The sequence below is a fragment of the Pocillopora verrucosa genome, chromosome 8 (assembly GCF_036669915.1).
Source record: "Pocillopora verrucosa isolate sample1 chromosome 8, ASM3666991v2, whole genome shotgun sequence".
NCBI lineage: Eukaryota > Metazoa > Cnidaria > Anthozoa > Scleractinia > Pocilloporidae > Pocillopora > Pocillopora verrucosa.
The window spans coordinates 19,085,485-19,101,095 of record NC_089319.1 but is presented as its reverse complement, the minus strand read 5'-3'; the positions used below and the strand labels follow the sequence as shown (position 1 = coordinate 19,101,095).

The window sequence follows — 15,611 nt, the reverse complement described above, 5'->3', positions numbered from 1 at the left end:
CATGATACTGCAAGTCAACCAGTATGAATGTATTGTACTATGGTGATATTCTGCAGCTTTTTCCCTCCTATTCCGACTTCAAAGACCGTCGTTGGATACTCGTCGCCGGCTGTATTTCCAACAATTTTTTAACCTACACCGCCATCATGCTGAATATTGTGACATTGTACGCTATACCAAAAAGTTTATCTGTTCCAAAGACATTGGGAACATTGATGATGAATCTTGCTGTTTCTGATGTTGTTGTTGGTGTATTCGTTCAACCTCTTTCCACATCATTTCTGGTCGCTTGGCTGCAAATGACCAATCCTAGCTGTAGTATTTACTACTTGACGGGTGGCGTTATTCGTACGCTTTTAATCGTCCTGCTCCTGAGTGTTGTGGCTATAAGTGCAGATAGGTTCCTTGCTGTTCACCTTCATCTCAGATACAAGGAACTTGTGACTCACAGGCGTGTTGTTACCGTGGTGATATCAATTTGGGTGTTTTGTGCATTTTTTTCAGTAATGATGTTTTGGGTCTCTACAAGTACTCGTGCTATAATTAGTACCATTTTCCATACAATTGGTTTCCTTCTTACTACTTTGATAAATATCAGGATTCATTTCATTGTCCGCCAGCACAAGTTTCAGATTCAGTCCTTGCAATTAGAAGAAGTAGATCAGTGCAGTGAAGTGAAACGATTGGCTGTCTCTCTTAAGTCTGCTGGTTGCATATTGTACGTGTATTTCATGTTTTTAGTTTCGTATCTCCCGTTGTTTTCCCCCATGCTTGCAATGAAAATAAACGGCCCGAATAGCACCATTAGGAGTTTAAACATTTTCGCAATCATTCTTGTATTTCTTAATTCAACTTTAAACCCTCCTATTTACTGTTGGAAGATGAGACACATTCACCACTCTGTCATCGACATACTACGTACAAAAGAGAAACTAGAACTTTATTAATATCGTAATAAAAACGCCACGGAAACAATCGTGGATATTCTAATTTTGAAGGGAAAAAAGATAAAGTAAATCATAGTTTTGTGAGAGTAATGTAGCGGTTTGATCGATTTTATGAGAAATAAACTTGACAATGAGTTTTCAAGGGTCTCGTTAACCTCAACATTTTTCAAATAACCAATTGAATATTCTACTTGTGAAATAAGAAACATCTCTACCTCGGTTTTATAATGACTGTTTGTTCTTGTTGTTATTTATTCGTTTTATTGCCTGTTTATTTCGGCCATGAATTCATGATTTCTTTTATAAATAAACAAACATCTTCCTGTTGCATAACAGTAAACCCTTAACGCAGAGAAGAAATCGACATGTAAACATTTCTCGTACATTTTCATAACTCCAGTCAAGGTTGTAGGAAAAATTTACAATGTATAAATTTGTCGATTGCAGGACGAATGGTATTTATTTGTCACCAGATTCTCATCACTTGTCACAAAATAAACGTAGGGTTTCAGTTACGAGAATGTACTTTTGAATAACAAGATTGTAAAAGAGTGAACTGATTTTGGTTATATTCAAAGAGTGTGCGGCGATGATTTTTCGACCCACAGAAAAAAAACCCAAGTAATGATTAAATTGAAAGGATCGAATATGTTTCAGTAATAAAGGGTTGGGAGTTTACTACAAGTTGGAGACTGGACGACTGGATAGGCTGCGTTTGTCTTTACGCTTTTGAAGGGGAAACTTTCTTGAAACAAGAGGCTGTATAGTCCCCCACATGGGCGCCGAACCAAACCAGCCTGAACCGAACCGGGAGAACTTCATTTTCGGAATTTCAGGCTTTTTTTTCCTTGATTACCGCAATTAACTTAGACGCAAGCATTTTTGAGATTTCCATCTTTTAACTTAACTTCAATGTTCAAAATTTTTAAGCGTGCCAAAAAAAAACATGTCGAAAGATCTACTCTGACAGATGTTCCGACTTTTTAACGTTTTTGCATACTAATTTTGAAACAAGTAAGAATTCTTGTAATGGCCCCAGCCAGCTGTCACGTCGGACTTCTTTTTTAAAAATGAATATATTGTTCATTAATTGATTTTATGTCATGATGAAATGCTAACGAATAAATTTGGTCTCTGCAGAAGGAAGCAATAGCGATGTCATTTGTTAATATATTCTTCGTACAGCACCAGATAACCATCCACTAAATTTGCATTGGTCATGGCTTTCGATAAATTTTCCAATCCAAACCTTTACAGGACGATTAGAAAGGTCTCAAAAGCATGTGATTTTGTTATTTTGATCACTCGAGAACGACCATGAGCGTGTTGTTTTATTCCGATAGATGGGTTGCTGAAAGACCAGAAAGCGCCACTACAAATGCTGCGACTCGTCATAAAATCGTGTGGGCTGTAATTGAAAACGTCTCTTATTCTTTTAGATTATGGCTTTCATGTTTTTAAATCTAAAGAGTTGTTTTGCGCAGGAAAAAGGTTGATCCCTAAAAATCTAAATAAGGAGAATGAGCAAAGAGTTACTGCTTTCATTTTGTTAATCACGGGAATTTAAAAAATTATTTTAGGTGTGCGTAACACCTAAAACAAGTCCTAATTGCTCATAAAAATCCGTTCATAAAATTGAAAGTCAGTCTGTATGAATGTATCGTGCTGTGATGATATTCTGCGGTTTTTTTCCCCTCATATTCCGACCTCAAAGACGGTAGTTGGATACTCGCCGCTGGTTGTATTTCCAACAGTATTTGAACCCACACCGCCATAATGATGAACTTTGCTCCTTAGTCTGACTTAACTTAAAAGTAATCCACAATTTGTTGAATTGCAATCATCGGGAAATCCCCTTTGATGTGAGGACTCAAAGTCACCACTTTACAGATTTTACATTGGATGTATATCCATTAAAAGATTGCCGTTAAGTTTGTGGTCCTGGAAGTTAAGAGGCAGTGGTTCCTATGCCCCAGTGGTCACCGACCAATTTCGGGTGCGAAATTCTACTTTCTTTAAACTTTACCTCACAGTCTGACTTAAGCTAAAAGTAATCCATAATTCCTTAAATCGTCGGGAGATCCTCTTTGATGTGAGGAGTCAAAGTCTCCGCTTTACAGATTTTATATTGGATGTAAATTATCAAATTTCCATTTGGCACTTTCAATTATTTCTCTTATCCAGTATGCTTACGACTTTGTTACACCACGATACTGCGGCTTTAATTCTATCCCATTGAGAACTTTCCATTAACCAACTATCCAATCAAATGAGCACAGGACCTTGTGATGTAAAGCTATCACAAGACCAGCGTCGTTTTATTAAAAAAAAAAGTCGTCAAGAAGAAGAGCGTATCAATCCTGAGGCACTTCTCAAAGAGTGCGAGCAAAAATTAACAGCCTTTTTTTATCACGGTTAATGAAAAAATTATTTTAGGTGTGCGCAATACCTAAAAGAGTCCTAATTGCCCACAAAAGGTCTATCAGTATGAATGTATTGTACTGTGGTGATATTCTGCAGCTTTTTCCCTCCTATTCCGACTTCAAAGACCGTCGTTGGATACTTATCGCCGGCTGTATTTCCAACAATTTTTTAACCTACACTGCCATTATGTTGAACATTGTGACATTGTACGCTGTACGAAAAAGTTCATCTGTTCCAAAGACGTTGAGAACATTGATGCTGAGTCTTGCTGTTTCTGATGTTGTTGTTGGTGTATTCGTTCAACCTCTTTTTACATCATTTATAGTCACTTGGCTGCAAATGAACAATCCCAGCTGTGGCGCCTACAACATGATGGGTAGCGCTATTCGTTCGCTTTTGATGAGCTCGCATCTGAGTGTTATGGCTTTAAGTGTAGACAGGTTCTTAGCTGTTCATCTTCATCTCAGATACAAAGAACTTGTGACTCACAGGCGTGTTGTTGCTGTAGTAATATCAATTTGGGTGTTCTGCACATTACTTTCACCAATGATGCATTGGGTCTCTACAAGCACTCGTTCTATAACTAAGGTCGTTTTCCTATTTATTCCTTTCCTTCTTATGATTTTAATAAACATCCGGATTCATTTCATTGTCCGCCGGCACAAGTTTCAGATTCAGTCCTTGCAATTACAAGAAGCAGGTCAGTGCAGTGAGGTGAAACGATTGGCTGTCTCTCTTAAGTCTGCGGTTTGTATATTGTATGTGTATCTCATATTTTTAGTTTCGTATTTCCCATCGTTTTCCTTGATGCTTGCAATGAAAATAAACGGCCCGAATAGCACAATTAGGAGTTTGAACGTTTTTACACTCATTCTTGTATTTCTGAATTCAACTTTAAACCCTCTAATTTACTGTTGGAAGATGAGACACATTCGCCACTCTGTCATCAACATACTGCGTAATATGCACTGGAAAAGAAACCGTACTCTAAACTAATTATGCAATCAGTCATAAGGCTTCGTTGTGGTCGTCCATATTGTTTAACTGGCAAGGGCTGGGTACGTTCCCTTTTTTTCTCAACCGAAAAAAAGAGAAACTAGAACGTTATTAAAAACGTAATTGAAACGCCACAGAAACAATGGTAGATATTTTAATTTTTAAGGGGAAAGAAATCATAGTTTTGTGAATACAGTGAGGGTAATTTAGCGTAATTCCTGTTTAATCGATTTTATGAGAAATAAAATTGACACTGAGTTTTCAAGTTTCTCGTTAACCTCAACATTGCCTGTTAATTTCAGCCATGAATTCATGATGTCTTTTGTAAATAAATAAAACTGTATAAAAAGCTGGCTCATTGTAAACTCAGTGTATTATAACTGACATAGCCGCCAAAACCTACAGGCTCAACAGGTGAGCTATCTTAATGACGTGTGAATTTGAACTGCTTTTCTAAAGTCAAATACTATTTCCAAGTAATGAATCGGTACACAAGGACGTCGTACCTGCGCAAGGGAAACAATCATCTTCCTGTTGCATAACAGTGAACCCTTGACGCAGAGAAGAAATCGACATGTAAATATTTTTCGTACATTTCCATAACTTTAGTCAGGGCTGTGGGAAAAATTACAATGAAGAAATTTATCGATTGCAGGACGAATGGTATTTATTTGTCATCAGATTCTCATCACTTGTCACAAAATAAAAGTAGGGTTTCAGTTACGGGAATGAACTTTTGATTAACAAGATTGTAAAAATGTGAACTGATTTTGGGTATATTCAAATAGTGTGCCGCGATGATTTTTCGACCCACAGGAAAATGCCCAAGTAATGATTAAATTGAAAGGATAGAAGATGTTTCAGTAATAAAGGGTTGGGAGTTTACCACAAGTTGGAGACTGGAAGACTGAATAGGCTGCGTTTGTCTTTACGCTTTTGAAGAGGAAACTTTCTTGAAAGAACAGGCTGTATATGGAATATGTGACATCTAACAGAGGTCTCCTTCGAAAGATGTAATGAATGGTGCCCTCATGGACGCCGAACCAAACCGGCCTGAACCGAACCGGGAGAACTTTATTTTCAGAATTTCAGGCTTTTTTTTCTTGATTACCGTAATTAACTTGGACCATAGTTAATCGATTAACTATGGGTCACGGCTTTCGATAACCTTCCCAATCAAAACATTTACAGGATGATTAGAAAGGTCTTTAAAACACCTGGTTTTGTTATTTCGATTGGTCGTGAACGTCCATGAGCGTGTTGTGTTCATCCGACAGATGGGTGGCTTAAAGCCCAGAAAGCGAAGTTATAAATGCTGTGAGTGGGCTGCAGTTGAAAACTTTTCTCATTCTTTAAGATGGCTTTCATGTTTTTAAAGCTGAAGAATTGTTTTGCACAAGAAAAAGGTTGGTCCCTAAATAGCTAAATAAGGAGAATGAACAAAAAGTAACTGCTTTCATTTTTTTCATCACGGTAAATGAAAACATTACATTAGGTGTGCGTAACACCTGAAACGAGTCCTACTTGCTCACAAAAATCCCTTCATAAAAAATTGTACGTCAATCAGTATGAATGTGATGATATTCTGTAGTTTTATTCCCTCGTATTCCGACTTCAAAGACCGTCGTTGGATACCCGCCGCTGGTTGTATTTCCAACAATATTTTTACCCACATCGCCATGAGTATGAACTTTGCTCCTTAGTCTGACTTAATTTAAAAGTAATCTACGATTCTTTAAATTGCAATCATCGGGAAATCCCTTTTGATGTGAGGACTCAAAGTCTCCGCTTTACAGATTTTATATGGGATGTATATCCATTAAAAGGTGCCGTTAAATTAGTAGTCCTGAAAGATAAGAGGCGGTGGTTCCTATGCGCCAGTGGTCAGCGACCAATTTCGGGTGCGAAATTCTACATTCTTTAAACTTTGCCCCTCAGTCTGACTTAATCTATAAGAAATCAATTATTCCTTTAATCATCGGGAAATCCTCTTTGATGTGAAGACTCAAAGTCTCCGCTTTACAGATTTTATATTGGATGTATATCTATCAAATTTCCATATATTACTTTCGATAACTTCTCTTATCCAGAATGCTAATGACTTTGTTATACCACGGTACTGCGGCTTTAATTGCATCCCCTTAAAAATTTTCTATTTACTAACTATCAAATTAAATGAACACATGACCCTGTGATGGAAAGCTATCACAAGACCAGCGTCGTTTTATCAAAAAGAGTCGTCGAGAAGATGAGTGTGTCAATCCTGATGAACTTATAGAAGAGTTCGATCAAAAATTATTTTTTCTCTTTCTCTAAAAAGGTCCTAATTGCCCACAAAGGGTCAATCAGTATGAATGTATTGTACTGTGATGATATTCTGCAGTTTTTTCCTTCCTATTCCGACTTCAAAGACTGTCGTTGGATACTTATCGCCGGCTGTATTTTCAACAATTTTTCAGCTTACACGGCCATCATGTTGAACATTGTGACATTGTACGCTATACGAAAAAGTTCATCTGTTCCAAAGACATTGAGAACATTGATGCTGAGTCTTGCAGTTTCTGATGTTGTTGTTGGTGTATTCGTTCAACCTCTTTTCACATCATTTCTGGTCACTTGGCTGCAAATGAACAATCCTAGCTGTAGTATTTACTACTTGATGGCTGGCGTTATTCGTACGCTTGTAAACGTCTCGTTCTTGAGTGTTGTAACTATAAGTGTAGACAGGTTCTTAGCTATTCATCTTCATCTCAGGTACAAGGAGCTTGTGACTCACAGGCGTGTTGTTGCGGTGGTGATATCAATTTGGATGGTTTGCACATTTTTTTCACTAACGATGTTTTGGGTCTCTATAGATACTGTTCCTATGATTAATGCCGTTATCTCGACAATTGGTTTCCTTCTTAGTATTTTGATAAACATCAGGATTCATATCATTGTCCGCCGGCACAAGTTTCAGATTCAGTCCTTGCAATTACAAGAAGTAAGTCAGTGCAGTGAAGTGAAACGATTGGCTGTCTCTCTCAAGTCTGCAGGTTGTATATTGTATGTGTATCTCATATTTTCAGTTTTGTATCTCCCATTGCTTTCCTCCATGCTTGCAATCAAGATAAATGGCCCGAATAGCACTGTTAGGAGTTTGAATGTTTTGACACTCATTCTTGTATTTCTGAATTCAACTTTAAACCCTTTAATTTACTGTTGGAAGATGAGACACATTCGCCACTCTGTCATCAACATACTGCGTAAAATGCCCTGGAAAAGAAACTGTACTCTAAACTAATTATGCAATCAGTCATAATGCTTCGTTGGGGTCGTCCTTATTGTTTGACTAACAAGGGCTAGGAACGTCTTTTTTTTTCCTCAACTGACAAAAGAGAAACTAGAACGTTGTTAAAAACGTGATAAAAACGCCACAGAAACAAACATGACTATTCAAATTTTCAAGGGAAAAAAGATAAAGTAAATAATAGTTTTGTGAATGCAATAATGGTAAATTAGCCTAATCCCTTTTTGATCGATTTTATGAGAAATAAAATTGACCCTGAGTTTTCAATGTATTCGTGAACCTCAACATTTTTCAAATAACCAACTGAATATACTACTTGTAAAATGAGAATCATCTCTACCTCAGTTTTATTATTACTGTTTTCCCTTGTTGTTTTTTCTTCGCTTTTATTGCGTTTATTTCGGCTGAGAATTCATCATCTCTTTTAGACGTAAAGAAAACTGTTTAAAAGCTGGCTCATGGTAAATTCAGTGAAATATAACGGAAATAACTGCCAAAACCACCAGGCTCTACAGGTGAGCTATCTTAATGACGTGTGAATTTGAACTGCTTTTCTAATGTCAAATACTATTTCCAAGTAATGAATTGGAACACCAGGACGCCTTATCTGTGCGAGGGAAACAAACATCTTCCTGTTACATAACAGTGAACCCTTAACCCAGCGAAGTAATCGAAATGTAAATATTTCTCATATATTTCCATTACTCCAGTCAAGGTTGTAGGAAAAATTACAATGAAGAAATTTATCGATTTTAGTACAAATGGTCTGTATTCGTCACCAGATTCGTATCGCTTGTCACGAAATAGAGGTAAGGCATCACTTACGAGAATGAACTTTTGAACAAAAAGATTGTAATATCAAGTGAACTGACTGGGTATATTCAAAGAGTGTGCCCCGATGATTTTTCGACCCACAGGAAAATACCGAAGTAATGATTTAATCGAAAGGATCAAAGATGTTTTAGTAATGAAGAGTTGGGAGTTTACTACAAATTGGAGACTGGACGACTGAATAGGCTGCGTTTGTCTTTACGCTTTTGAAGAGCAAACTTTCATGAAACAACAGGCTGTATATGAAATACATAGCATACTACAGAGATCTTCATTCAAAGATGTAATGAATAGTCCCCAAATGGCGCCGATGATCCCGGCCTGAACCGAACCGGGAGAACTTCATTTTCAGAATTTCAAGTCTTTTTTTCTTGATTACCGTCATTGACATAGACGCAAGCAACTTTAAGATTTTTATCTTTTGACCCAACTTCAATGTTCGAGATTTTAAAGTGTGCAAGAAAATCACCATTTTTATAGATCTTCTCTGACAGATGTTCCGCTTTTTAACGTTTTGGCGTACTAATTCTGAAACTAAGAATTCTTGTAATGGCCTCAGCCAACTGTCATTGTCGGACTTCTTTCTTTAAAATAAATAAATTGTTCATTAGTTGATTTTATACTATGATGAAATGCTAACGAATAAATTTGATCTCTACAAAAGGAAGCAATAGCAGTGTCATTTATTAATATATTCTCCATGCAGCACCAGATAGCCATCCATTAAATTTGCATTGGTCACAGCTTTCGATAAACTTCCCAATCCATACCCATACAGGACGATTAGAAAGGTCTTTAAAACACGTTGTTTTGTTATTTTGATCAGTCGTGAACGACCATGAGGGTGTTGTTTCAAAATCTTGTGGGCTGCAGTCGAAAACTTCTCTTATTCTTTTAAATAACGGCTTTCATGTTTTTAAATCTAAAAAAGTTGTTTTGCACAAGAAAAAGGTTGATCCCTAAAAAGCTAAATAAGGAGAATGAGCAAAAAGTAACTGCTTTCATTTTGTTCATCACGGTAAATGAAAACATTACATTAGGTGTGCGTAACACCTGAAACGAGTCCTACTTGCTCACAAAAATCCCTTCATAAAAAATTGTACGTCAATCAGTATGAATGTGATGATATTCTGTAGTTTTATTCCCTCGTATTCCGACTTCAAAGGCCGTTGGATACCCGCCGCTGGTTGTATTTCCAATAATATTTTAACTCACATCGCCATGATGTTAAACTTTGCCCCTTAGTCTGACTTAATTTAAAAGTAATCCACAATTCCTTAAATTGCAATCATCGGGAAATCCCCTTTAATGTGCGGACTCAAAGTCTCCGCTTTACAAATTTTATGGTGGGTGTATATTCATTACATTTCCATTTAACACCTTTAATTTATTATCTGATCTAGTAAGCTCATGACTTTGTTACACCACGGTACTACTTTAATTCCATCCCATTGAGAACTCTCCATGGCTAACTATCCAATCAAATGAGCACACGACCCTGTGATGGAAAGCTATCACAAGACCAGCGTCGTTTTATTCAAACAAAGTCGTCGAAAAGATAAGTGTGTCAGTCTTGATGAACTTATCAAAGAGTGCGATCAAAAATTAATTGAAATTTTTATCACGGTTAATGAAAAAATTATTTTAGGTGTATGTAGCACCTAAACAAGTCTTAAATGCCCACAAAAGGTCAATCAGTATGACTGTATTATACTGTGATGATATTCTGCAGTTTTTACCCTCCTATTCCGACTTCAAAGACCTTCGTTGGATACTCGTCGCCGGCTGTATTTCCAACAATTTTTTAACCTACACCGCCATCATGTTGAACATTGTGACATTGTACGCTGTACGAAAAAGTTTATCTGTTCCAAAGACATTGAGAACATTGATGCTGAGTCTTGCTATTTCTGATGTTGGTGTTGGTGTATTCATTCAGCCTCTTTACACATCATTTCTGGTCACTTGGCTGCAAATGAACAATCTTAGCTGTAGTATTTACTACTTGATGGCTGGCGTTATTCGTACGCTTGTAAATGTCTCGCTCTTCAGTGTTGTAGCTATAAGTGTAGACAGGTTCTTAGCTATTCATCTTCATCTCAGGTACAAGGAACTTGTAACTCACAGGCGTGTTGTTGCGGTGGTGATATCAATTTGGATGGTTTGCACATTTTTTTCACTAACGATGTTTTTGGTCTCTATAGATACTGTTCCTATGATTAATGCCGTTATCTCAGCAATTGGTTTCCTTCTTAGTATTTTGATAAACATCAGGATTCATTTCATTGTCCGCCGGCACAAGTTTCAGATTCAGTCATTGCAATTACAAGAAGCAGGTCAGTGCAGCGAAGTGAAACGATTGGCTGTCTCCCTTAAGTCTGCAGTTTGTATATTGTATGTGCATCTCATGTTTTTAGTTTCGTATTTTCCATTTTTTTCTTTAATGCTTGCAGTGAAAATAAATGGCCCGAATAGCACTATTAGGATTTTGAATGTTTTGACAATCATTCTTGTATTTCTGAATTCAACTTTGAACCCTTTAATTTACTGTTGGAAGATGAGGCATATTCGCCACAATGTTATCGACATACTACGGAACATGCCCTGCAAAAGAAACAAAACTCTCAACACATTTTGCAGGCAGTGATGAGGGAGATGTACAAATGACACCGAGCTACCAAAGTTTTCGTCGCTCTATTACTTCAACCTTTTAAAAATACTTTAATCAAAGTTGTGCATGTGAGGCAAGGAAGATCACCACCTGTGTTTTGTTTTAATGGTTTTTCTCTTGTCGTTTTTTTCTCGTTCTTATTGCCCGTTAGTTTTAGCAATGAATTCACTATGACTTCCAAAAGATAACAGTCGCATGTAACATATTAGCATTAAATAAAACCGTCAATAAACCGATTCATTACTGGCTCAGTATGTTATGAAATTGCATAATTTTCGAACCACAGGAAAGCATCAAAGTAAAGATTAAATAGTAAAGACAAGAATTGGAAGGTTACATAAACTTCTTAACGACTGAAAAAGCCAAGTTTGTCTTTACGCTTTGGAAGAACAAACTTTCTTTAAACAACAGATAGTATATATATGAAATTGATAAATTGCTATGGTGGCTTTCAAGTAAGACTTACTTAATAGTTTTCACATCTGCAACGATCATTTCGGCTTGAACCGAAACGGCAGAACTTCATTTCCAGAATCACTTATTTTCTTGACCATCTCTATTCAATTGAACGCAAACATTTTTAAGACTTTCGTGTTTTGACATCACTTCAGTTTTCGAGAATTCAGAGTGAGACAAAACGATTTCACGTTTATGGATCTATTTTAACAGATCTTCCGTTGTATTCGGGCATACTAATTTTGAAACAACTAAGAATTCTTGTAATGGCCTCAGCTAGCTTTCATTGTGGAAGTTTTTTTATTTAACATTTTTTTAAATGGATTTTATTTTATGAAATATTGATAAGAATAAATTTGGTCTCTGCACTAGGAAGCAGTACCGATGTCAGGTATTAATATACTTTTAGCAGCACCTGATGGCCATCCATTAAATTTCCATTGGTCTCGGCTTTCGATAAACTTCCCAATTAAGGCCTATACAAGACGATTATATAAGGCTTTGCAAAAACGCGGTTTAGTTATGTTAATCGATCGTGAACGACATGGAGCGCTGTGTTTTATTCCGACGGATGGGTAGGTGAAAGACCAGGAAGCGCCGCCACAAAAGCTGCAAGTCGTCATAAAATCGTGTGGGCTGCAGTTGAAAACTTTATTTATCTTTTTTAGATAATGGCTTTCTTGTTTTCAATTTGAAAATTGTTTTGTCCCTAAAAAACGAAATGAGGAGAGTTCTCCCCGGGCAGAGAATTTTGGAGCATTTCATTTGTACAAAGCTCCCTTCTTTACTTCAGGATGCGCCATTTATCTCTTGCAAGTGATAATGGTATTTTTGTTTCTTCAGCGATTGGTGGGATTCACTAAGTATTCATGATGTTTTCATTTCTGCTGGAAATCTCACCTGTCTGATTTGCAGTTACAGCCGGTCATTTAATGTCGTCTGTTTTAATTACTGACTCACTTACATGCAGTCTGTTTTTTGTGAAAGGAAAGGGAGTAAACGAGACTGTGATGCTTGTTAAGTCGATAGATAATTGGGTGTACTCTGAATGTTTTAAAAGATAACTAAATTATCTCTCCTCTTAGTCCTACTCGTGACATATTTCTTTTATTCGTGTTATCAGTTGCATAAATTTACATTACAGCCACCAATTTCTATAATGGTACCAATGAAAAAAATACGATAAACAGTTGTTTTTTACTCGCAGTAAAAATGTCAAGAAAGTATTTGATAGTCCATATTTCCAGCTGTTTGAAAATTAGAGATGATTCGCTTAATTATTGTTATAATGATTGTGAATTTACATTGAAAATCTCTAATGCGTCGATTGGGGTCAACCGAGGCAAGTTAGAAAATTTAGTTTTATCAATTGAGTTGACAATGTAATGAGTTTCTAAGGCTAACGAGCTGACATTTCGGGCGTAAGCCCTTAGTTTCAGTTCGAACTGTATTTTCTAATTTGTGCCATAAAGGGGAGCTTGACACTTGCAAGTTGGGTACAAGTACTCCCAATTTGAGATGACGGTTAATGCAATATTTTATAAATTGAAATGTTCACGCGTTAATTTCCAGCTGTGTCACATTTGTTGGTCTGTACCGTGCGGGTAGAAACCTCGAGTACAGATTCAGAAATCCCTGTTTGAAGGTTGAGTTACGCAGTCCGTAGAGAAGAGGATTACACATACTGTTCAAATAACCGAGTACTAAGGAAGCCATGTCAAGTGCGCGCGGTAAAGGCTTTGGGTAATACACATCGAAGAACATGGTAATAGCAAATGGCGCCCAGCAAAAGACAAATAGGGTAACTGCGTACAGAAATGTGTTTGTGATCCTCGTTTCTTCTGGTGTCACGTAAGACTCTAATGATTTTAATACAGAATCCGATTTATTTCTTCGCGGGACGTTGATTTGTGGTTTTTCCGAAATGTCGGTGTCTATATGTTTGTCGTTATTGCCAGGTTCAGAAGCTGTTGGAGATTGAAAAGACCGAACCGGCGGCGGCGTGATATTTCTTGACCTCCTAAGTTTCCTTTTCAAGCCTCTTGTAAACTTTAAAACGTTAAAATACGACAAGATTATCGCTGAAAGAGGCCCGAAAAAGCAGACAGTGATCATGAAATACATGAAGTGCACATCTGAAGGCCAGAAAACGAAACAGTACGATTTCCCGGGGATGAAACGATATTCTGCCCAGCCTAGAAGCGGAGGGGAAGCCAAAGATGTTGCGACCACCCAAACTGCGGCGGCATAGAGCAAGGCTTTTTTCCTGGAAAAGGTTCGGTGGTAAGAGTTCCATTTGACGATGTAGAAATATCGGTTGATAGCGATCATGCCAAGAGACATCACGGACGAAATAAAGGATAACATCGTGAAAAAGCCAAGCGCCACGCAAGAAGTGTCCCCAAACACCCAACGGTCTTCGATGATAGTCACTAAAGTAAATGGAATGCTTAAAATTGACACCATGATGTCAGCCGCGGCTAGATTGAGAATATACAAGTTGGTGACAGTTTGAAGATCTTTGTCTTTGTAGACGATGATGAACAAGCTGAGGTTACCGATAAATGCAGCCAAACCAATGACACAGAGGGCAGTCGTCTCTAAAACAGAGGCTATGAAGCGTGATGACATGTTCAACTCCGAGAATTTTGATGCGATTTCCAATATATTTAAATATATACCAAAGTAAATATGTTATTTCTCCTGTAAAAAAAAAAAACAACAACAAAACAAAACCTGAAAGCGGAAGTAAAACAACTGTGCTAATCGACGCCCACATGCGCTTCAATTTGACCAAATTTTCGAATAAAGTTCTTAAAAAAATTATTCCGTTTTTTTCTTCTTGAATTTCGTGCCGTTTAAGCTACTTCGGCGCTCCTAAACATCAAATTGACGAATTGATTGATTGATTTTTTTTTAATCTAATGTGCGGGCAAAACGTCAACTGTTTTTAGATGCAAACCCACGAAACCTTTTTTCAGACTTCAATAGGACAGATGCTTTAAATTTTGCATCAAGTTTGCCTAATTGAAATATATTTTTACGATCGTAGTTTCAAAGAAGAAACTCTGTAGCACATGCAAGCTTTGGAATTGTTTGGTTAATGAAGGTTGAACGTAAATGTGGTAAAGATTGTTCGACCATTTTACTAAATGAGAGCCGTGCGGCTAATACGGATCAAAATCATGTATTTCTAAAAATCACTTTGAGTAGCAAGATAGTTACAGAACTAGAATAATTTCCTCGCAAAGGTACTTTCCTTGAAATTTTGAATGAGTATTTTGCCTCTTTCGTGCCCGTTTGGTGTCCAATTTGTATCGACAATTACGTTCTAGTCTATTTAATATTCCTTGGAGTGAAAAGGGTGTTGCACCTGATTACGGAGTACGCGTCAAAGTTCTGGCAAACAAAGGATTGATTAGTGCAATTTCTTGATACGATTGATCTCTGTTATCATATAGGGAAAATGGAAAAGTTTCTTTGTCATAACCACAATACCGTAGAACTGAAAAAACCGGTCATTAGAGCTTTGGAGAAATCCCAACGTGAGAAGAGTTTTATAAAGCTGACTTAAATAAAGTTTCAAAATGGATTTTGGCCCATTTGACATAGCCTATCACAGTGCACCAATTTCTCTCTCTCTCTCTCTCTCTCTCTCTCTCTCTCTCTCTCTCTCTCTCTTTTTTTTTTTTTTTTTTTTTTCATGCACTAAAATAACATTCTTCTTTTTGTGACTGCAACACAGTCGGTTCATCAAATTAGAATTGCTTTTTGTTTGTTATTGACCATTGAAATTCCTTTTTTTGGAAGATGCCCCTTCAAAAAAAAAGGCCAGGCGTTACTTTTATGAGAAGAAAACCCCAGCTCAAGAAGAAAATCCATCAGTGATCATTTTCCGTGCTCATGCCTCACACCTAATAAAAAATCGAAGGAGGACTATGTGGCCGGGATGAAAGGAAAATCAGTTGTGTTTAAACACAATAGTTAATGTGCAGTA

The 15,611-nt window shown here is 37.1% G+C and overlaps 1 protein-coding gene across 1 annotated transcript; it reads right to left on the bottom strand.

The window, feature by feature from the left end:
- Positions 1–13,168: 13,168 nt before the first annotated feature.
- LOC131783036 (G-protein coupled receptor 161-like) lies at positions 13,169–14,245 on the bottom strand. Its single transcript, XM_059099793.2, has one exon. It carries the CDS (start codon positions 14,243–14,245, stop codon positions 13,169–13,171), a length of 1,077 nt encoding a protein of 358 aa, XP_058955776.2.
- Positions 14,246–15,611: the final 1,366 nt, after the last annotated feature.

What these genes read in the sequence shown, in the direction of transcription:
- LOC131783036 (XM_059099793.2), bottom strand. Translation starts at nt 14,245, where the DNA reads ATGTCATCACGCTTCATAGCCTCTGTTTTAGAGACGACTGCCCTCTGT.